The 23,736-nt window shown below is 43.0% G+C and overlaps 3 protein-coding genes across 5 annotated transcripts in view; all 3 read left to right on the forward strand.

Annotated features, from left to right (window-relative positions):
* Window positions 1-474: 474 nt before the first annotated feature.
* On the forward strand, window positions 475-3,001 carry LOC121690185. The gene is made up of 7 exons (XM_042070608.1): window positions 475-591; window positions 765-884; window positions 1,125-1,187; window positions 1,397-1,465; window positions 2,347-2,385; window positions 2,500-2,538; window positions 2,627-3,001. Exons 1-7 carry the CDS (start codon window positions 475-477, stop codon window positions 2,999-3,001), a joined length of 822 nt encoding a protein of 273 aa, XP_041926542.1.
* A 3,059-nt stretch (window positions 3,002-6,060) lies between these two features.
* On the forward strand, window positions 6,061-14,490 carry cnga1b (cyclic nucleotide gated channel subunit alpha 1b). The gene is made up of 9 exons (XM_042070147.1): window positions 6,061-6,116; window positions 6,245-6,773; window positions 7,177-7,318; window positions 7,508-7,567; window positions 8,423-8,479; window positions 11,497-11,628; window positions 11,868-11,972; window positions 12,160-12,266; window positions 12,407-14,490. The coding sequence occupies exons 3-9, from the start codon at window positions 7,218-7,220 to the stop codon at window positions 13,798-13,800; spliced, it is 1,956 nt and encodes a 651-aa protein (XP_041926081.1). The 5' UTR covers window positions 6,061-6,116; window positions 6,245-6,773; window positions 7,177-7,217; the 3' UTR covers window positions 13,801-14,490.
* Window positions 14,491-15,829: 1,339 nt separating this feature from the next.
* The window catches only part of nfxl1 (nuclear transcription factor, X-box binding-like 1), a 35,416-nt gene continuing 27,509 nt past the window's right edge, over window positions 15,830-23,736 (forward strand). The window contains exons 1-8 of one of the 3 annotated variants that reach the window (XM_042069494.1): window positions 15,830-15,893; window positions 17,175-17,389; window positions 18,215-18,403; window positions 19,117-19,226; window positions 19,423-19,553; window positions 20,012-20,190; window positions 22,589-22,750; window positions 23,332-23,432. In XM_042069494.1, coding sequence (XP_041925428.1) covers window positions 17,188-17,389; window positions 18,215-18,403; window positions 19,117-19,226; window positions 19,423-19,553; window positions 20,012-20,190; window positions 22,589-22,750; window positions 23,332-23,432 — 1,074 coding nt within the window. In that variant the 5' untranslated portion in view covers window positions 15,830-15,893; window positions 17,175-17,187. Of the gene's footprint in view, window positions 15,894-16,320; window positions 16,387-17,174; window positions 17,390-18,214; window positions 18,404-19,116; window positions 19,227-19,422; window positions 19,554-20,011; window positions 20,191-22,588; window positions 22,751-23,331; window positions 23,433-23,736 lie in introns of those variants that run through there. The other 2 variants (XM_042069495.1, XM_042069493.1) reach the window with 2 other exon arrangements.

Here is a 23,736-nt window from a genome sequence, read left to right on the forward strand (position 1 = left end):
CTTCAAATGTACAGAGAGCTTACATTTAAGAGTTAGAGAGCTTAGAGAGTTACAGCTAGAGCCAGCTGTATGGTGTCTATGTGGAGTTATTATTGTGCACTCTCTTTCCATCCTCAGTTTTTCCATCTGTTTTGTCCATTTGTCTGTTTCCCCCATCAGCTGATGCCAGTGTCCAGTGTTCTGGGGGGCACTACCTACTCTGTGCTGGTTCCAGTGACTATACTGACCCCTACTGGTCCACAAAGCTACCTGATGCCACTGAGCAGATCATTCAAGCAGGGCACACAACAGCATGCTCTCTTCACACACACTCAAGAACTAGCAAGGCACTCACAAACATTCAATACACCTTTTCAAAACACTAACACTCACACACATACATTCAGTCCATCCTTCCAAAATGTCAACAAACCCATTCAAACTGTCAACACACATAGTGAAACTGCCAACACAGGTATGGTTCAGAGACTTAACATGGAAGTTCAAGAGACGCAGACATACAACCAGCTCCCCATCACACACATTCCAGAGGCACTGGTACCCACTCCAGAGGCACTGGTACACACTCCAGCACCCGAGAACAGAGTTCAGGTGAGTGTATAGGCTGCAAAGACTGTGTGCAGGCTGGGTGTGTATCCTTATGATGATTTGAGGGAAGACTTGATCAAATCTCATATATTTGTATAATGGCGTTGGATCTAATATGTTATGTTATGTTATGTTATGTTATGTTATGTTATGTTATGTTATGTTATGTTATACAGTATGTAGTAGTTAATCCTGGAGTGCAGGATCCTCAGGGCCAGGTGCTTCTCTTCCCAACCCCTTCTCCAACACTCAGCAGCATCACCCAAGAGCCTCTGCAGCCAGACCCCCAGGGACAGGTGACTCCAGTCATCTGTTATTGTGTGTCTGTCTGTGTGTGTGTGTGTGTGTGTGTGTCTGTGTCTGTGTGTGTGGCATGTGTGTGTGTAACTGTGTGTATGACTGTGAATCTCTTTCTCTCTCTCTCTGTGTCTGTGTGTGAGAGAGAGAGAGAGAGTGTGTGTGTGTGTGTTACAGTATATGTGCATGTTATTGTATTGTTGCGTGTGTGTTACAGCATCTGTGTGTGTGTGTTGTAGGTGCTGAGTGTGTGGACTGATCCTCTTTTAGTGCCCCTCCTCCCTGCTGTGGAGCCTGTTCTGGTGAGCTTGCGTGTGTGGGTCATGTGATTGGATCTGTGCCTAATGTGCATCCTGGCATGTGTTAGACTGATCAAGCCTGTCAATGGGATGATGTGTAACAGTACTGTATACTACTATACATTGTGTTACTATATGCAGTTTGTACTGTTGTACTGTTTGATTGTGCATGTCTGTCTATGTAAGCATGCTTTGTCCTGTTTCTTCCACAGACTAATCCGATGTTTTTCCCAGTATGGTCTCAGCCTGGACCCTCTGCAGACCAAAACACACAGGCACAGGTTAGACATCCACAAGCATATAGGTGCACAACAACCTGTAGCATACTACTCTTTTGGATGAAAAGAAATCCCCTTGGGGATCAATAAAGTATCTATCTATCTATCTATCTATCTATCTATCTATCTATCTATCTATCTAAATTAACATGGTTCACCAAAGTGAAGAGAATTAAACTCATGCATTGTTTAGTAGTGGTAGTAGAATTGTATTTTGTTCCCAATGGGGCAATTTGTTTTGCAGCAACAACATACACATGCACACAGTCTCACAACATTCCGATTCAGAGAGATTTATTAATCACATACACAATTAGAACAGTATATAACAAGTAGTGAAATGTAAGCCTGGTTAGCTTCATGACTGTGTAAAGTAGAAAGAATCTAAGTTAGATACAAGATTAAAAGCAGAAGTTAATAATAAATCAAATAATAAAGTGACATGAATACTACTACTACTACTAATTATAATAATAATAACAATAATAATTATAATAATAATAATAATAATAATAATAATAATAATAATAGTAGTAATAATACATAATGTTATCAAAATGGGATATCATTCAAGGTTGGCAAGTTGGCATGTCCATGTTGAGGAGTCTAATGGCCTGAGGGAAATAGCTTTTTCTTAGTCCCTCAGTTTTGGCCTTCAAACTGCAGAAGCGCTTGCCTGACTTCAACAAACTGAACAGGCAGTTACTGGGATGGGCGGAGTCCTTTATGATTATAGTGGCTCTGTTCTTACATCGGCTGATGTATATATCATGCAGGGAGGGGAGAGAAGTCCTAGAGATTATAATTACAACTCTCTCTCTCTCTCTCTCTCTCTCTCTCTCTCTCTCTCTCTCTATCTCTCTCTCTCTCTCGTTACTGGTCAGGCCCTTTTCCCATCATGGACAACTTCATCCACATCAGAGGTAAATTTCATTTGCAAAAAAAGTATATTTTACTTGAAGTGATCACATGCCCATTATCACCCATCTAAACCACCTCACAAAGAAAGTCATTTCAAACAAATGTTTTCTTCCCAGTCAGACTCCGAGAGCTCAGAAGAGGGAGCTATACCACCTGTAAGTTCCAAACCCAAACCATTCAGATATCACGAATAGAAGCATAATAATACACACAATCACTCATGTCTCTCTTTCTGTCACTCAGGTGATCTATATGCTCCCTGTCAGTGTTGAGATGCCCAATGCCGATCTGTCACAACAAGGCCAGGGTGCCCCTGAGGACCCAGAGGGCCTGTTGCTCCCCACTGTGCCCACCGACTCACCCACCTTTGCCCACTTAGGCGCAGCAGCACCCAACACCACTCTCACTCCAGCACTCACAGGGGTAACTGGACCAGGGACAAATGCCCCAGATCTGCCAGCAGGGGTGCAGCAGGAGGCAAGGGGGAAGAGTGGGGTAAAGGAGGCCCACAGTCCCTGTGCCCCAGAGTCGGCCATCGTTGGCACACAGAAAGAGACTGCGGGGAGGACGGAGTCCCTTACACTCACACACATCGCGTCCAGAGGAGATGGAGCCTGAGTCCTCCAATGCTTGGGTTATTCCAAAGAAAAACGACATTACAAAAGAATGATATGAATTCAAAAATCAGTTTATTGCATAAGTCTTCATTTAAGTTTATCTTTAACTTATATTTTTTAAGAAAAGGATGTATTGTTTGGTGTATGGATGGACATCAAATGAAAATGTTCCAATCTTCTCCTCCATTTCTCCTCGGTTCTCTCCTAATACTCTCCTCTCTCATCCAAAGAGAGCCCGCTCTCCTCCTCGGCCCGTCTCTGCTTCTCCATGACAATGTTCTTCATTTCTCGCACAAGGACTTTCCTGTACTTTCTCCTCATCCTCTTCTGACTCCGATGGCGACTGTGGTCCAGCTCCTCGTCGATACAGACGCCGAGCAGTTCCAGCTCCCTCTTCAGCTCCTCCAGCTTGTACTTCTTGAGTCTCCTCTTACGCTCCTGCTCAGTTTCTGCCTCCCACCCGCTGTGCCAGCCATGTCCAACATCTGGGTTCTCCTCCCTCTCATCTTCATCATCACCCTGGCCCAACTGTCCTCTAAAGCACTGTAAGAAGCATGAAGCAGCCATATTTAATCAGTGACTATAGTCAGCAGCCAATTTGAGTGTCTCAGAAGAGTGGCTTGGATTTCAAATAATCACAATGATGGTATTTTGAAACATTATGTTTATTGGCTTCCTTTATGACATAGTTTTGCTGCATGGATACTGTAACCAGGTGACTGGTAAACAAACATATATTTCAGGTAAATACAATGCTCTACATTTCAGTACTTCAAGACTGGCTGCAATGCTTTTGTTTCATTTCATGAGAAACATGGCAACAAGTTTACTTTATGTACATAATCCCATCTTTATTTTGTATATTTCATAAGAAGTTTACAGCAAACTACCCTCACTGTAGCCTACGAAATGTGATTGACATGTGATACTGGTTAAGCTAATTTGCATACCATGACTTGCACACACACATAGGCCATACTGTAGGTTTACCAGAACAATGCAGGTGCGCTGGCTCTAGGGACTGGCGACCTCCATTAAATTGTTGCTGTCTAAATGCAACTTTCCACATGACTATCAATACATTGCTGGTACTATCCTGTCAACAGCACCAATAAAATGCTATTGACTCAATTGGAGAGACATAAACTTATTAACACAACACACATTTTCTGAGAAATTGGGATAGGTGCCATGTCAATGAGGCTGTCAGCCCAGTGTGCCTAGTGCCTCGCCTAAAATCACCCACAATAATTTCTCCTCTTTGCAATTTTAAGGCCCATAACCAATTGATCAAACACAACTATCGGGTGTAAAGACACTTAACAGCATAACCATAGATATATACAGTACATGAGCATAACTGTAAACTCAACGATCAGTCCAAAACACTGGTAGGTGAGCCCTTGTCAACAACAGAAATGGAAGGCAATACTGAGAGGATGGAGGAGGAGAAACAGTGAGGATAGGTGAAGCCTATAGAGGAATGGAGTGAGGAAGAGTTAAGTCAAGTCCAGTCCAGTCCAGTCCAGTCCAGTCCAGTCCAGTCACTTTTATTTATATAGCGCATGTTTGTGTGCACAGAGTGCACAAGACATTGACACACAGGACAAAAGATGCCGGGTGGAGCGGCGGGGTCAAGACATAGTGGTAGACCTGGAGGAGCATGTGAACAAAGACAAGGAACACATGTACAGCTCTGGAAACAATGAAGAGACCACGGCACATTTTCTGATGTCATCCTACGGTTGACGGTCATATTCAAAATAAGAGACCACTGCAAATTTGAATTAGCCTGACGAGCCAGACCCACATTAGTAGGGTCTGGGCACTCACCGTTCACAGTGCTCAGTCCGAGGGGCGGGATAATCGGTTGTCTTTCAAATTCCCTCTGCACACAATAGGACAGTGCTGAGTCTTATGCGTTTTCCCACCAGCGGAGCTAGTTGGCTAGTTCAAACTTTTGCCAACTTAAAACAAGCTTAACTCGTGTCACACTGTTGGCCAACAGCAACATCCATCTTCTTTGTTTTCAAGTAGCAGGGAATTCAAGCCAAAATGTTGCAACTCTGCCATCAATCATTATGTTAAGCCCGCCTAACGACTCTATACACGATTTGATTGGCTTGATAGAAGTTTAATTTTTCAAGCTCACAAGCCAACGGACAGTTGCTAGACTAGCCCTGGAAGCAAATGTAATTTGCTGCCGCTAGGGTGCGTCTAGATTTCTAGGCTAAATTTGAATATGACCGTCAACTACTGTAATTTGGATGTCACTCAGCAACCGTAGGATGACATCAGAACAATGTGCAGTGGTCTCCTGAGATGATGAGATTTGAGCAACATTGGTTGTAAAGAGGGGTTGAGTCACATGATGTGTCCAAATTTATGCAGGTCCCATGAAAGGATGCTTAGGGGTGTGTGTGTGTTTTTTTATATCATTATTACCTTTCCCTTTTGTTAGGCCTTTTTATGTCTCCACAAATGTTTCACTGCTCTTTCATTGCAATACACTTTCTGGAAATGTAGCTCTGTAGCTCCACACATCCTTTAGTTAGTGCAGCGGTTTTGTAGTTTGAATTCTTGCTGTTAGAGGGACAGCAACAGAAAGAGGAATGTTGAAATGTTCCCATATTTTGGGGGAGAAACCTGGGAAATCTCCCTGATTTTCAATGCTGAATATGATGGATGTGTTTGTGATATGACAGCAACATAGTTTTGATAAATAATAGAATATAGTTTTGACTGAAGTGTTTCATTTGGCAAAAGATCTGATGGCTTCTGCTACCTGGGAGAGGTGTTGTGTTGTGTGTAGTGTTTTGAAGAAGAAAAAAAACAGGCCCTGTTTTCAAAATTGTGCTTAAGCAATTGGAAAAAAGCTGTAATCCCAACATTATACAAATTACTACAAAGTGCTTTGAAACTTGTAGCAGCTTCTCTGGTAGTAGCTGTTTTGATGATCTCTCTCTCTCTATGTGTGTGTGAATGTGTGTATGTGTGGTTTGGTATGTATTTAACTGGAGGAGTGTGATTGTAATAGGCTTAGGGTTTGGATGTATTAGACAGAGAGCTGACGGAGCAAGAGAGAGTCTAATCTGTTGTTACCCTCTATCCTCAAGGTGAACGCATACACACACAGTGACAGAGAAGCTCGTTAAAACCTGCTCCGATCACAACTGCATTTCTAAGTTCCTTTATACAAGCCAAACTTCAAAACAAAGCCAACCCTTTTTTTTTCTCTTGCAAGCTCATTGGACAGAAGTGAAATATTGACTGTGTGGACTTAAAGTGAGGAGGCAAGTGAGATGAAACCGAGCGAACGAGACAAAGTCGCCTTAGTGCCCCCGATCTCCCTCCTGACCAGTAGCCTACTGTGAGGTACCGCCTCTCTACACTCACACAGCTCAGGTCAGAAACAAATCTCATCCATATTCATCAGTGTGTGTGTGAGTGTGTGTGTGTGTGTGCGTGTGCGGGCACAAGAGTGTGTGTGTGTGTGTGTGTGTCGGTGTCGGTGACTAAGTGATTGTCATTTCCAGCCTTCCTGTCCATCTCAGTAATACTAACGCTATCCTGGAGGCCATGCGGAATATAGAGACAAATTAAGCTCACTTCCTGCTCTTTATTTTGGAGGGAACTGCCTTTGCCTCACCTGTGTATGTGTGTTGGACAGAGAATTACTGTCGTCTTAGTCATTTTAAAATGCCATGACGGATACCTGTGAAGAAGAGGACATGTTAGTGTCATTGCGGTCTATGGGATTACACTAGCACTCGGTGAGTAACACTCTTTATGATCATCAAGCAAATGAATAGTACATTGAATGAAAATCATTCTGACCCCTAGTGAAATTGTCCTCCTTGGTTTTTACCAAGACGTTTATTCTTTAGTCTGAAACAGACTCCACAGGTAATAGAGCTGTCTGAATTGATGTTGCTCAGAACAGATTTAATATCTCTACCATGGTAGGATTTCCACATTTGAACAGCAACACCTTGAAATTCCCATCATAGAAGCAATTCATCATTATGTATTCCCAGTTTTTGTTATGTAATTTGTTCTGTGTTAACCCAATGTCAAACTAAACTAAAGTGTAAGTTGAACAAAGGTCAGATGGGCTTTATTGAAGAATTGGACTGTGGGTAATGGGTCACTGCCTTCATTTCTCTAATACCACAGAGGTTAATGTGACTGGCAGGCAGTGGAGCCAATTAGCAGCCATGTCTACAAGGGTGACGCCACAGGTTACGATCCTGGTCCCGCCTCCAGGGAGTGCCCTGGAGCGGATAGAGGAGGTTTCCGAAGACTCCCAGAATATCACGTGAGCATTATGGGCTGTCCAGTTTTCCCACAACAAAATCAATTAACAGCATCAATGATTTCTTTTCAGAAAAATGGATGGTTATTTGCTGGCGTTGGCTCATCATCATGGATTGGTGCATTTGTTGCAATACTGTTTTATGTAAGATTGTTGTGAAATACTGGTTCAGGCGTTGTGTTTTCTCCTCAGAGGTCAACCAGTACCCACTCCAGGACTCTTTAACGTCAATAATAACAACAACAATGAAGAGTAAGCCCACACAAGTGTGCGCACACAAATATACAACACACCCACGCACACACTCACATACATACCCATGCACAAATATACAACACACCCACGCACGCAGGCAAATACACACATACCCATGCACAAATATACAACACACCCATGCATGCATGCACATACCCATGCACAAATATACAACACACCCATGCACACATGCACATACATACCCAAGCACAAATATACAACACAGCCATGCACGCACATACAGTACATACCCATGAACAAATATATACAACACACCCATGCACACACGTACATACCCATGCACAAATATACAACACACCCATGCACGCACGCACATACACACGCACAAATATACAACACACCCATGCACGCACTCACATACACATGCACAAATATACTGTACAACACACCCATGCACACACGTCGCACGTGCACGTGCACATACACACAGACACACTAAAATAAGGGCAACTGAATCTCCCTCTCGCCCATGTTAGGCATCATATAGCACATTCACTCAAACAGTACCAATACAAAATGGAGACAGAACTATCCCAGACACCATGGCAAACACAGGGCAAAATGTGTTTGCGCCCTTTAACAATAAGCTACAGCCTTGCACAACATAAAGATCAGCACATTATCTGAGAATCTGAGCAGCAATATAGCTGAGAATATGCGCGTCTACAGCTAGAGTGACACACACATCTCTTATAATGCATAATAGCTTTACAGGGAACACAATGTAGACACAAACCTCCAAAACTCCAGTGAGACGTTCTTGACCTTGGCTTGGATTGTCTGGATGTCAGAAGGACCTGTCTCACTTTTATTTTCTGTTCTATTCTGCAGAGAAGAGAAGGAGAAAAAGAAGAAAGAGAAAAAGGAGAAGAAAGAAAAGAAGGAAAAGTAAGACATTTATTATGTGTGCTAGCCACAAGGACATGTCACTCGCATGACATGATATGCTAGAATAGAGCATCACAGTCCCGCCCACAGCCGATTCCAGAAGTAAGAATTCAATACAATTTCTCTATTGACATGGGGGTATAGGCTAAGCCATAAAAACGTAACAATACATGGTAGACTTAAAACCAGCTACGGCTGTACTAAGCGATTGTATATGCTCATAAAGAGGGCGAAAATTCAAGGGGCACTAACCTTGTTTTGAGATAAATGTCTTTTAATCGCAATGTCTTGGATAAGTACTTCATTACCCACAATCCTGAACAATCCCACAATCCCACAGTGATGCCTCTGATTGCTGGAAAGGCCATAGTTTGAAACAAAGATTCTAGAACAGAGCTCTGTTCTAGAATCTTTGGTTTGAAACTTTCTCAGCGAAAATGATTGACAAAGATGGCAGAGTCTTTTACTGCCTATGCCTATGGTGAAAATCTTAATGTAAATAAAAACTTTCTAGACGAACATTGGTACTTGTACTGTATCAACAAGGATTGTGGTTTATATATCACATGAACTTAGTCAGGGCCAATACACCATCAAACAGAACACTGTAAATGCTAGTTTAAACTAGGGCTATTAATCGATTAAAAAAAATAATCTAATTAATTACATACTCTGTAATTTATTAATCTAAATTAATCGCATATATAATTTTTGCTGTGAATGTATTTTAAATATTTAAATTCAAATAAATCATTGAATAATCAGCATTAGTGACATTAAACTCTTTTATTATTTGTTTAATAATGGGCATCATAATCTATGATATGACCTAATATGCTGAGGAAATAAATTCAAAAGTGCTTTGGAAAGAAGTTGTTTTTCACATACAAGGTATTTCAGGCCACAGATATAACCTAGGGGACATGCATTTATGTGCGACTTTAGAGTTGATGAACTCCAGTGATATGCAAATTCTTTGTTGCTGACATTTCAGAAGACTTTATTTTAATCAACACTATTTTTTATCAACACCATCAGACCGTTTCTTAAAAGTAAATGTTCCAATCAATGATCTAGGACATTTTCTTCTCTCTCCTTCATTTTACAGTCTAATGGTTACTGACTACAACGGCTCGGGGTCAAAGGTCATACGGAATCGATTAATCTGTGTTATTTTTTTTAATCAGTTATTTTTTCTCAAATTAATTAATCGAAATTAATCAGTTATTTTGACAGCCCTAGTTTAAACACTTAACTTTTTAAGTAGCCGATAGGCTAATCATTAGTCTTTCAGACATTAGAATGTCATTATAATGCTGCTAACATTAGCGTACATGCTGCAACACAGGTATGAAATATATTATGTTTTAGTGACCTTGTTGTTTCTATGAACATGAATTGTTGTTTATAGGAAACATCAACTTAGTCGAGGCATAAAAAGCCCTGTATATCCTCATTAAGTACTTAAAGGGGCAGCCGTGGCCTACTGGTTAGCGCTTTGGACTTGTAACCGGAGGGTTGCCGGTTCGAAACCCCTGACCAGTAGGCACGGCTGAAGTGCCCTTGAGCAAGGCAACTAACCCCTCACTGCTTAACCCCTCACTACTCCATTTTCACCGGAACAGGTCATTTAACCATCCAAATGATTTATTACGCGGGTTTATTACGTTGAAATAGTTGCCAAGTGCCCCTTTAAACTTTTGAACTAGCTAGCTAGCTGATAGCACAAGCTGGATGCTACCACTGGCTAGACACTGCAGTAAAATGGTTAGCAAACCGTCCCTGCCCCCGTGAATATTTCACTTTCAAGGACAAAATCAAGAGTGTCCAAAGGGGTGAAAACCACTTTAAATCGGGTCACATTATTGACTGTTGTGTGTCCGAGCGTCAGCTTGTGGGTTTTATAAGGGCCAGCATGAGGGACAAGACCTACACAGTTGTGTGGTGAGTTTTGCAGGGAGGTTGGTAATGCTAGTTAACATTAGCTAGGCTACTGTACAGGCATGAAAACGGGTCAGGGGTGAAAAAGGTGAGAAGGGCGCGCGAAGAGGGAATGGCCGTTTCATAGCAAAACAAGCGCGAGTGACACTGTTGCCAATAGTGCATAGCTTCCATGGAGTATGAAGTTGCCTAAAACCAGAGATTTATGAAGAAAACAAACTACAAAATTGGGCCTAAGTGTGAAGGGGCCCACTTGCACTGTTTGGCAACATGCTTCAGCCTGGCCCTCCTCTCCTCCTCAGTAATCTACATGAGTTTTCTTTCTTTCTTTATGCCTGAAGTTATCATACATTTCTGAAGATTTCTTAGGCCTAATGGACACTTCATAGTAGACTATTAGAATGAGTCTGAATAAGATAAGTCTGAATATTTGTTGGACCAAACCAGGTAATAAATAAACGTGGGTAGGGTAGACTAGGCTTTAATTTGTAAAATTGGTTTGAATAGTTTTAACCTGCAGCATAGGCTACTTACAGATTGTGGCATTGTGCTAGTATGTTTAACCAACCAATAAAGTTGTGTGAACAGTGTTCACATTACTGTACATGTTAAACCCTGTGGACACAGACTAGGCCTACTGATCAGGCCACCGAATGTTTCTTAAAGGACAGCATTGCCATGTCAAACACTGCTTTTGTCTCTGTTGTCAATGTAGTCCTTGAGCCAAGTTTGCCCACCCCTGGCCTAAGACATGCTCTAAAACTCTTTAGATACGGATTTTTCGAAAATGTCAATGGGAGAAATTAATGGGAAATTTACTTCCGGTAACTAAGTTCTCTCGGAGGAGGGGCGGGACTGTGATGCTCTATATTCTGGAAGGTAAGGCTCACAACACCCAACATTGGGCACAAAAAGTTGGGATTCAAATCAGCTAAGCTCCTCAATTCTCTAATGACACAGGGGCTAAAACATGATTTAATATTGTAGTTAAAATTAAGTGATGAAGTTTATAGACATCCTAAAAAGTATTCCAGTATAAAACATAAAATGTATACATATACTAATTTTGATTTCAGAAAAAAAGAGAAAAAAGAGAAAAAGGAGAAGAAGCTGAAGGAGAAAGAAGAGAAAGAGAGGAAGGAAAAGGAGGAGAAGGAGAAGAAGGAGAAAGAGGAGAAGGAGAAGAAGGAGAAAGAGAAGAAAGAGCCGTGAGTATTTCATCTTATCAGCGTTACAAATACCAAACAATAAATGTGATGATCAAATTGTTAGCGACAGGAAGCCAAATGTGATATAGATGCAAGTGTGGCTCCACTCTGACTCAATTTGACTTTAAAAGTAACATTTTCTAATGCAGATTTGAATTCTGATTGTGTGTGTGTGTGTGTGTGTGTGTGTGTGTGTGTGTGTGTGTGTGTGTGTGTGTGTGTGTGTATTGCTTTTCCAGACCCAAAGAGATCTATGTAGTGGACCCAGCAGGAAACATGTACTACAACTGGCTCTTTGTCATTACGGTGCCTGTCATGTACAACTGGACAATAATAATTGCCAGGTTAGAACACACACACACACACACACACACACACACACACATAGCACACAGCAGGACTTAACGTGTTGGTAAATGGTTGGTTTTAGTTGATGATGACTTAATTTATTTATATTTGTGTTGGTGTTTGTGTATGTGTGTGTGTGTGTGTGTGTGTGTTGGGGGGGTGTATGACTGTTTGACTGCCCAGGGCATGTTTTGAGGAGATGCAGCATGACTACTTGACATCCTGGCTCATCTTGGACTATGTGGCTGATATGGTGTACCTGGCAGACATGGCATTCCGTACTCGCACAGGTGAGGAGCTATCCCACAGAGCTGCAGAGCTGGCCTTAATTATTATGTCATGAATCATGTGTCGTCTGTGTGTTTCTGTATGTACCTGTATGCATACTCAAATTGTCTGTGTGTGTGTGTGTGTGTGTGTGTGTGTCCAGGTTACCTAGAGCAAGGCTTGCTGGTGAAAGATGAGGCAAAGCTGCGTGACCGGTACAAAAAGAGTCTCCAATTCAAGCTGGACCTGATCTCCATGATCCCCACCGACATCTTCTACTTGGTGTTCGGCATGAACTACCCCGAGATCCGCATGAACAAGCTGTTCCGCGTGGGTCGCATGTTTGAGTTCTTTGAGCGCACCGAGACGCGCACCAACTTCCCCAACGTCTTCCGCATCTCCAACCTCGTCATGTACATCCTCATCATCATCCACTGGAACGCCTGCATGTACTACTCTGTCTCCAAGTGGATCGGCTTTGGGAACGACGGCTTCGTCTACCCGGACCCCTCCGACCCTGAGTTCGCCCGGCTTGTGCGCAAATATGCCTACAGCATGTACTGGTCCACACTGACCCTCACCACCATCGGCGAGACGCCCCCTCCTGAGAAGAACTCCGAGTACTTCTTTGTCGTCACCGACTTCCTGGTGGGCGTGCTGATTTTCGCTACCATCGTCGGTAACGTGGGCTCCATGATCACCAACATGAACCAGGCTAGGGCTGACTTCCAGGCCCGCATCGACTCCATCAAGCAATACATGGCTTTCCGCCACGTCTCGAAAGACCTGGAGCGGCGTGTGATCAAGTCGTTCGACTACCTGTGGACCAACAAGAAGGCTGTGGACGAGCGCGAGGTGCTCAAGTACCTGCCCGACAAGCTGAGAGCCGAGATAGCCATCAACGTCCACCTGGACACGCTCAAGAAGGTGCGCATCTTCGCTGACTGTGAGGCCGGCTTGCTGGTGGAGCTGGTGCTGAAGCTGCAGCCCCAGGTGTTTAGCCCTGGTGATTACATCTGCAAGAAGGGCGATATTGGCCGTGAGATGTACATCATCAAGGAGGGGAAGCTTGCGGTGGTGGCTGATGACGGCATCAAACAATTTGTCGTGCTGAGCGACGGTAGCTACTTCGGCGAGATCAGCATCTTGGCCATCAAGGGCAGCAAGGCGGGCAACCGCCGGACAGCCAACATTCGCAGCATTGGCTACTCAGACCTCTTCTGCCTGTCCAAGGACGACCTGATGGAGGCGCTCACCGAGTACCCCGACGCCAAGGCCATGTTGGAGGAGAAAGGGCGGCAGATCCTGCTCAAGGACAACCTGCTGGACCTGGAGCTGGCTGCCCAGGGCCCCGACCCCAAGGAGATGGAGGAGAAGGTCATTCACATGGGCATGAGCTTGGAGGTGCTCCAGACACGCTACGCCCGCCTGCTGGCTGAGCACGAGGCCGCAGAGGGCAAGCTGAAGAAGCGCGTCTCGCGCCTGGAGAGGAAGATGGCCGTCAGCGCGGGGGTGGTCTTCTCCACCGAGATGGTGGAGCCCGAGAAGAAGGACTAGGAGGGAGACAGGGAGGAGGGGAGAGGCAGGAGGAGGACAGCAGAGAAGGCCAGTCAGAGGGTAATGGACATGGGGGACTGAGAAAGCCCGCAGGAGACTCAGAGCCCTAATCCTGACAGACTTTTACAGCAGGAGAGTGATAGTAGTGAGACTGCTGTCCTTCAAAGTGATAGCCTTCCACCCTGAAATGTGGTGATTCAGAGACTCTGTGATCCTGTTGGTATGCTGAATTGTACACTGGTGTGTATTATTTATGAAAGTAAAAAAAAAAAAATGTCTGAGAGTTTAAAGATCTGTTTGGAAGAACAAAAGTATGACATGGATCACAACACCAATCCTGAAACAGAAGAGCTGTGTTCTTCATGCAGTATTTCCAGGTGGGAAGTAAAAAGCAGCTCTGTGGCTGAGATCATGCTCATTTCCTCTACATCTACGTTCTCTTCCTACAAGAATATCGCATGGGAATTATTTCCCACAATTCATTCTTTCTCCTGTGAGGTTTCACAGCCTCTTCTGTGAGGTCACCACAGCTGAATTGTTGCCATCAATTCAATAATTTATATCAAACATTTCAAGTTAACATTGGGAAGAAACAAAGTACACCACATAATAGATGCAGCAAAGGGTTCTGGAGAGCTTTAAATTCCAAAAGCATAATCCTTTTTATATCATAGCCGTCCTCCTGTCAAATCCTAAAGACGAGGCTTTCAAATGCATAGGCAACCTTTGTAAAGTGCTTTTATACAAATATAATTGATCTTCACTGCTGCAGCTGTGGCACTTTCGCAGTGCACCTTTCTTTTTTACAATTATGTGTGTTATTAATGGAACTGTCAAAATCACAATTATTAAACATTGGATATGTGGCAGAACATGCTTAAACTGTAAAAAGCTCTAGTTCCAGATAATGTGTAAGTCTACTCTGTTTCAGATTATTATTAAATCAGTTTATAAATTACTTAATTCCAACCTGTGGCATTTTTTTTTTTTGTCTTATAAGATTCATAATGAAGAACCATGTTGTTGTTTTTTTCTTGAAGCACACCACCACACATGACATGACATTTAAAAAATTAAGGAAATATCAGTGTAGTTCATAGTGCCAATTGCCACAACTAAAGCGTAACATATGCTACTGTATATTTCACAGACCAGGATTTAGCCGAGGAGATTTGTCAGTCGGCTTAATATTTTCCCTTTGGAGAGCCGCTAGGGGGCAATATAGGACTAAGTGACGTTGAAGTCTAAAAAGTCCCAATTCCAATGTCCACATGCATGCATGTTCCTGTTAAAACCATGAAGATGAGCATTGTCTCATTGTCAAATCATCAAGTACATAAGGGCTATTGTCTCTGTACCTTTGATGACCCCCTATTTTTTTTAAGTCGCTTTGGACAAAAGTGTCAGCTAAATGTAAAAGAGAGACCGCTTACTGAAATCATGAGCTCTTTATGAACACATTCTGTAAATCTGCATTTTTGCATAATTTGTCTTAGGTAAATACTTTATATGATAAAATAGATATCAGAAGTAAAACGCTAACCGAGGTAGGCTATGGGTCCGATGGGGCAAGATCTTGAATTTCCCCTGGGGATCAATAACGTATCTATCTATCTATCTATCTATCTATCTAGCCCCCAGAGAGGAACATATAACCTGTTAAATGGACTTCTGAAGTTTGTGGAATTAAAACTAAAACGTGAGTAACCCAGAGGTGTCAAGGTGTCATATGTCTTAGGCTGCCTGTTACTGCATTCTGATGATATTCTTAAGATTATTGTCAAAATAGCCTAGTTAGACAAAATGCCATATTTTGACTAAAAATACTCTCAGACTAATGAATTAATGAATGAATCTATGGAAGTGAAATATTTGACAATGACAGCCTATGGGTTTTGCTGTGCACTGTGACACGTGTGATATTTTAACATGAAACAAGTGGGAGATGTAGTTTTATTTTTCAAAACCTTACCAGGGATTCTGTTGACAGAAGTGGACACATTTGGATTGCAGATACTACTATTCCCAGTATGCACCCTAAAGGGACAAACTGCGCATGCCACGTCTGTACATGACAGTGGATTGAAACTCTGGTAGGTTTCTTTTTCAATGAATTGATGTTAACTAGCTGTTAGTTATATTACGTTTGTTAATTTCTGTGCATGTTCAATCAGATGTGCGAATTTAATAAGTAATGATCAACAGTAATAATATACTAATTTGTTATCAGCGTGCATTTGACATATTCTTTAATTGAGCTGAACAAGCGACCCGGGCAGCTAGGTAAACGTTAGCCGTTAGCTCACAGCCTTGCTGCTGCTGCAGCAGTGCTGCTTGTTAGGCAGATGTTACACAACAACAAATGGTGTCATTGATAACTAGCTAAGCATTGCATTAAGTTAACAGTCTACCTATATTTCACCCCGTAAGTGGTCTCAACAAGAGACAAGGGAAGTCAGTTGCTAATGCACAAGAATGTAGTGTCAAAACTCCACTCAGTCTTTTTTTTTTTTTTTCAGTTTCATTTTAACACATCAGTATCAAGAGTTTTTCCACATTGCTGGGTTGGGTTAGCTGGTACGTAAGGTAATTCAGCTATTCCAGTGTTCATACAGAGCACCCATTGTTGTGAAGAGTTATTGTCAGCCAAACCGTGAACTTCATCGTTGAACTACTCTGAGTTTGTATCCACGTCATTCAAATATATACTTACGAACACTTTAGTGTCGTATAACTTATTCCACGTATTCCAAATCTTTGAACCTGTTAAAATTCTGCACAATGTGTATTTATGAACAAAATGAACCTGGGTAATAAATAAATAAATAAATAAATAACAAAATAAAAATAAATAAAGTTAACGGTAAGCTTATAGGAAATCATTTGGCCTATGTTTGTTGCAAGAGTCATGCTTAATAGTATGAGTGCAAGTGCACGTTTGTTGTATGAGCTTGTATGAACACGACAGAAGAGACATTGCACCCCGACTAACCTTATAAGAGCAGAGTAGATATGGATATGACCTATGAACAACATGTACAGATACATTAAATTTCCCCTTGGGGATCAATAAAGTATCTATTTATCTATCTATCTATCTATCTATCTATATGCAGTATAGTAGCAGTAACATTATACGAATAGTAAAATAGTATAGATATATACAGTGCATTAACAGTAATATATTATAATAAAAACAGAATGAATATAGATATTCAGTGTTCACTGTATAGACAGATATGTACAGTGCAGTTACAGTAACATTATCAGAGTAGTAAAAATAAGTGTATGTGCCGGATGAATAGAATATGGCTATGTATAAGTGTACATTTATAAATAAACATAGAACGCTATGGGTGGGTGTTGCTCTTTAGGGCACACATTGCCATGGAGCCAGCCTGGCGTCAACACGGCCGAGGCCGTGGCAGAGGTCAGCCTCGCGGTCCGGCAGTGGCAGCGACCAGTGATGTGAGGGAGGCGCGACCCCAGAGGGATGGGAGGGCAGACCCAGGAGCATGGGCTGGCAGAGGGAGAGTCTCTACTGTCACCATGGCCCCAAAAGCACAGCATCCCATCACCCAACCCAGAGGTTAGTCTCACTCTCTCTCTCTCTTTCTCTCTCCCTCTCTTTCTCTCTCTCTCTCTTTCCCTCTCTCTCATTAGTACTCATTACTGTATTTTATGGATAACATTCATGATATAGACACTGTCTTCATTACAGAAAACCCATGTAAACCAAATTCCCTTTCTCCCTCGTAGACCTAGACCTTTTATTCATGCCAAGTAATCATTGTGAAGGCCCTTTTTTTTTATGTACGATTACACTTTGTGCCATTATTCTTATATGTGTTTCAAATTTGAGTTCCCTCACACACATATTAAGTGACGGACTTTATGTCAATTTAGTCAATTAACACTTTTTCAAAATACTATTCCTGTGGCACATCAGCAATATTGTATCGTTCTGAGGCCTTCCTCTTATACTATAGTGCAGGTCCATACCTTTCAGCTTCCTGACAATCACAGCGCAGAACCAGAGCCCTGCATACACACCTGATTCAGATGCACCTGAACAGCTTTCCTGTTCATCCATTTCAAATCACAGCATGTGAGCTATTAATAGAGTTCTACCATGTCTTGTTGCAGAGCCAGTGAGCCTGGTGTTCTTACTATGGAGCTCCTTGTTCTAGAAACAGCTGCATAAGGAGGTCATCAGCAGGCTGCCTCACTGACCCCTCTCGGGGGTCAGCTGGACAGATTTCCTCTAAGCACTATTACCAGCTCCTTCCCTTAAATGCACGAAACAAACCTAAAGTGTGTACCCCTAAAGGTGGTGCTTATTTCTTTTCCTATTTTCTTTCTTTCCGCCTCTCTCTCTCTCTCTCTCTCTCTCTGTACTGCTCTGTGTTCTAAGCTGTGTCCTCTCAGTCCAAGTTCGATGAGATCAGGAAGTCCAACCAGGCGACAGCAATGCGGCTGGCTGAGAGCCAGTTTTCGTCCTCCTCAGACGATGATGATGATAATGAAGATGAAAGTGAAGGGCGAGCTGGAAAACGTGGCAAAATTGTGGAATCAACATTCACTACATATACCAATCAAACAGGTGCACACTTCAAACAAATGTATGCGCCTGCAAATATACTATACATACACCGAAATATATGGTTAAGTGAAATGAAGGATCAGTATTCAGACTGTTCAGACTAAACAGAGTTTGTTTTGCAGGTGACACACAATGTGTTCCTTTTATCTGCAGGTGGTTATAATAGTGTTAGTGTTTTGATCAGTAGTTCTGGTTGGTGCATTTAACAGACTTGGCGAAAAGGATGTTGATAATCTCACTCTTTTTATGTACTTCCTGTTGAGTGACGTATACCCAGCCCAGGAGTTTTTCACAAGGCTGAAAGTGTTCTCTGTGTGTGTGTGTGTGTGTGTGTGTAAGACATGGAGGAGCCAGAGGTCTTCAGCCAGGTTATTAGTGTGTGTTTGTTTTCTGCAGCACCCAGATCGCTCTTTTACACACACGCACACACACATACACACACACACGCACACACAAATCCAGAAAATAAATGACTGGGTGGTTTAGGAGGGCAGGAAGGGAGTAGAGGACAGATTTTGTCAGGTGTTTTTAGTGTCTGAATTGATTGAATTAATCTGTGTGCGTGCGTGCGTGCGTGCGTGCGTGCGTGCGTGCGTGCGTGCGTGCGTGCGTTCGCGCGTGTGTGTGTTGTGTGCGTGCATGCGTGCGTGTGTTGTGCGCGCGTGTGTGTGTGTGTGTGTGTGTGTGTGTGTGTGTGTGTGTACATGGCACAGGGGGTGATGCTTCTGACCTGGAGCGCACCAGGCAGTACCTGAATGAAGCCTTTCAGTCTGGAGCCATTGCCTGCCTCATCTGTATTGCCTCTGTGAAGAGAACTCAAGCAGTAAGAGTCTTGCCTGTGTCACTGTATCAACCAAACACTGTCATTAACACATATACATTCACTCACTCACTCACTCACTCACTCACTCGCCATATGTAGTAGCATTAATCTCTCTCTCTTTTTTCTTCTGTCCCTCACTTTCTTCTTTCCCTCTGTCCGTCTTTCTTCCTCTCTCTATCCCTCTCTCTCTGTGTAGGTGTGGAGCTGTGAGCGCTGCTACTGTATCTTCCACATCAGCTGCATCCAGAAGTGGGCCAAGGACTCTGTCTTCCTGGTGTCCTCTGTCACTGATGATGACTTTGGCAAAAAGGAGCACCCGTGGCCATGGTGAGAGCTCGGCCAATCACGTCCGCACATCTTGAATTTCCCCTTGGGGATCAATAAAGTATCTATCTATCTATCTATCTATCTATCTATCTATAGTATCTATCACCCACTCCATGCTGCAGGCAAATCTCCACTTGTGTTCCAAGATTCAGTGTCTGAAATTAATGTGAACACCTTTTTGTCCCTCTCATAAACCTTTCTCTCTCTCTCTCTCTCTCTCTCTCTCTCTCTCTCTCTCTCTCTCTCTCCCCCCCTCTCTCTCCCCCTCCCACTTCTGTCTCTCTTTGTCACTCTTCCTTTTCCCTCACCACTGTCCACTCTCTTATTCTCACTCTCTCTCTCTCTCTCTCTCTCCATCTTCATCCTCTCCTCTGTACACCCTCTGCGTTCTCTTTTTTCTTCGCCCCCTCTTCCTCCTCCTCCTCCTCCTCCTCTTCCTCCTCCTCCCTGCGGTCCAGTCCTAAGTGTCGTCATGAGTATACCCATCAGCAGACCCCCAACCGCTACTTGTGCTACTGCGGGAAGCTGTCTGACCCGCCGGCTGACCCCTGGCTTCTCCCTCACTCCTGCGGCCAGGTGTGTGAGCGCCAGTTCAAGCCGTCCTGCGGACACCGCTGCCTGCTGCTCTGCCACCCAGGTAACACTCTCACACGCACACGCACACACACACACACACACACACACACACAAAAACACAAAAACACACACACACGCACACAAAAACACAAAAACAGTAATTTACATTTTACACACACAAACACCAAAAACAAAAAAAAAAGTAGGTGACATTTTACACACACATATGCACACACACACACATACGCACGCACGCACGCACACACACACACACACAAATATACTGTACGTTCACACATATGGATATAAATCCATACATACATACACATATCTCGTAAACACTCAAATAACTACGCACACATGCTTGCAGAGTACTTCTTATACATAATATACAAACGCTCACATATTCATACCAGTGTTGTAGTCAAGTCACTATGCCTCGAGTCCGAGTCCAGGTTCGAGTCCCCAGTGTTCAAGTCCGAGTCAAGTCCAAGTCATTAAAAAAAAAATTCCAAGTCAAGTCCACTACTCATCCGAGTCAAGTCCGAGTCGAGTCACTATTGATCCACGTCGAGTCCGAGTCGAGTCCCTATTGATCAAGTCGAGTCCAAGTCCAGCACTAAAGTAAGCATAGCCTACATGTCGTTCCATTTTTTTCCATTGCAGATGAAATCCTTAAAAGCAAAACGGACAATCTTCTGTCTCCAAGCAGGGGTGCCATCACTTGTGTGAAAGTAGTATTTTCTAGTAATTTCTTGCCAAACCCAATGTGTTGTATTTATTGTATCGGAGAGAATACAATACCATAGCCATACCATAGCCTATAGGCCTACTCATAATAAATGAGCAATCCACATCCCAATCACACAGGCCATTAAGTCACATTACAGTATGCTGTTACTGACTGCTGACAATTGTATAGGCAGTGTTGTAGAAGTTCATACTTCACAAGAGCTAGATGGACGTTGGAGTAGGCCTATTTTGTAAGAGGTAGTGTGGATCAAAAAAGGGCCTCCCCCGGGCATTTTTTTTCAATTCTGGCTGTTAAATAGCCGACACAATTTTAGCGCAGTTTGGGAGGGACAGAAACAGAGCAGGGCCCGTCTTCGCTTCTTTTTGACTCCCGTGACGTGAACACTGGCTACCGGCAACTGCATAATTATGTTATCACTTCACTGACACTATGGAGACATATTTCACGTCAACAATAGAGATGAAAACTAGCTTTCGGTTAACGGAGATGTAGATTATCTGCCTAATTGATTTCTTTGCGCAACAGGCCACATTCTACGTTCATTTCAGCGAGATGAGTGAAATAAATGTTTTTTAAGCTGCCATCACCATAGGCTACTATTTGCTACGATATTCACCTGTTAGAAATAGAACACGTTGCTATTTCCTTTTTTTTCGTGCAGTGGATTAGGCTATCAAATCGCTCGTTTGAACAGTAACAGTAATCCAGTTCATTCGTGGTTATAAATATAGTTGTTTCTGGCCTACCCACGAGAGGTTCAGTTTGTCAGTTTCATTTGCGCAGACACGTAGGCCTACATTGACACTACATGGACACTCTACTAGGCAATTTAATGTTATGCTTCTGTATTTTATGACACCAAAATTAAGAAGTATGCTATATCTTGATCGGGAAAACTTTTAGTTTATTTTTCTTTCATCCGATAATAGCCTGCTGCAAATTAACAGACAGGGCACGCCCCAAATAAAAAAAAATGAAATGGAACCTCGCTTCTCGCGTCAATCAGGAAAAACACTGTTCACCAAGTCATGATGATCAGCTATCCAGCAGCAGTGTGTGTTGTTTAGCCTAGGCTGAGTGTAATCTTAGATAATGTCATGTCATGTATGAGAACTAATATTGCCTGGCAATACTACATTGAAATAGCGGCGGCCATATCTCCAAGCATTTTGGTGTTAAAGTTAACGTTAGTTTGCTTTGCATGTGAACATGATGTGACTTGCGATGTACGACACGAAGCAGTAGCCTAACATTCCCTTGAACTAAAATTAGTATTACGAATAATTTAGATATTAAAATCATAGCAAATTATAGCCTAATGACATACTACAATTATAGCCTTATGATTACAAAAAAAAAGTCGAGTCCCCGACGAGTCATCGCGAGTGCGAATGCACGAGTCCGAGTCCAAGTTCGAGTCATTCAGTGCTCAAGTCCAAGTCAAGTCACGAGTCTCTAAATTTAGCTAATGACTCGGACTCGAGTACTACAACACTGATTCATACCCTCACAGATGCTCAAACCTGTTTTTTCAGAAGCATGCACTTGTTCACCCACAACACAAACGTTTCATAAACAGACTTGGACACACATATTGTCTCCATTATAGACTCCCATTCTGAGATGGCCAGTCTGATGAGCTGATGGCACTTTAAGGAGTGGAACTGGGCTTGTGCTGTTCCTGATGTATTGTTGTGTGTTTCAGGTCCCTGTCCTCCTTGCCCTAAGATGGTGTCAGTGTCGTGCGTGTGTGGCAAGGCGGCCCCTGTGCCCAGAAGGTGCCACGCCAAAGCCTGGCACTGCCAGCAGCGCTGTGGTAAACTACTGCCCTGCGGAACACACGCCTGCCAGAACTTATGCCACGGAGGTAAATCCCTCTCTCTCACACACACACACAATCTTGTGAGAACACTAATAGAACCTACACACACAGATATCCTTCTGTCAGTCAAGGGAGTGTGACACATACACATGCACTTGCACCGTGGGTCTGCCCAAGGTTTCTTCCTTGGTAAGGGAGTTTTTCCTTGCCCCTGTTGCTCTTGGGTGCTCCTTGTTGGTGCCCCCCCCCCCAATCCCAATCCTCCCCCACCTTTCTTATGCAGCCCTTGCCACTTAATCTACTAAACCCCTCTTCTACTGCACTTTTTATCCCCCCCCCATAAATGCACAAATAGGCTAACACCAGACATAATTTCACTGCATTTCTTACTTCCAGTAACTATATGCATGTGACAATAAACTTCCTTGTATCCTTGTATCCTACTTACACTCACTCACCTGGCATGGAGTTTTACACACCTGCCTACACACCTGTCTGTTGAAAAACATCTTTAATGACTTGTACGTTTATAATGACACACACACAGTCAGACTGTGTTGTGTGCGTATGTATGTATGTGTGTATATTTGTATGTGTTTGTGTGTGAGCTGACTCTCTCTCTGCAGGTGAGTGTGAGCCCTGCCCAAGGGTGAGCAGCCAGTGGTGTGTGTGTGGCCGTGCCAAGGCGGAGCGCCCGTGTGCCAGTCCCCGCTGGCAGTGTGATCAGGTGACCTTTGACCCCCCCCCCCCCCTCCACTTCCTCCTCATGAATATTAAAATGCATTGTGAATATTCATAGGCAGACTGTTTAAAGGTCTCCTGAGATTACTATCAGCTGTAAATGTTAAGTTGGAAAAGGTTGTTTGTGTGTGCGTGTGTGCGCGTGTGTGTATGTGCGTGCGTGTGTGTGTGTGTTTGTGTGTGTGTGAGAGAGAGAGGCTTTGTGTGTTTTTGTGTAGAGCACAGTCCCTCTGTGTCTCATCAACTGTGTGTGACACTCAATCATGTATTTTCATGATTGTTTATGTCAC

The sequence above is a fragment of the Alosa sapidissima genome, chromosome 18 (assembly GCF_018492685.1).
Source record: "Alosa sapidissima isolate fAloSap1 chromosome 18, fAloSap1.pri, whole genome shotgun sequence".
In the NCBI taxonomy this organism is placed as follows: domain Eukaryota; kingdom Metazoa; phylum Chordata; class Actinopteri; order Clupeiformes; family Clupeidae; genus Alosa; species Alosa sapidissima.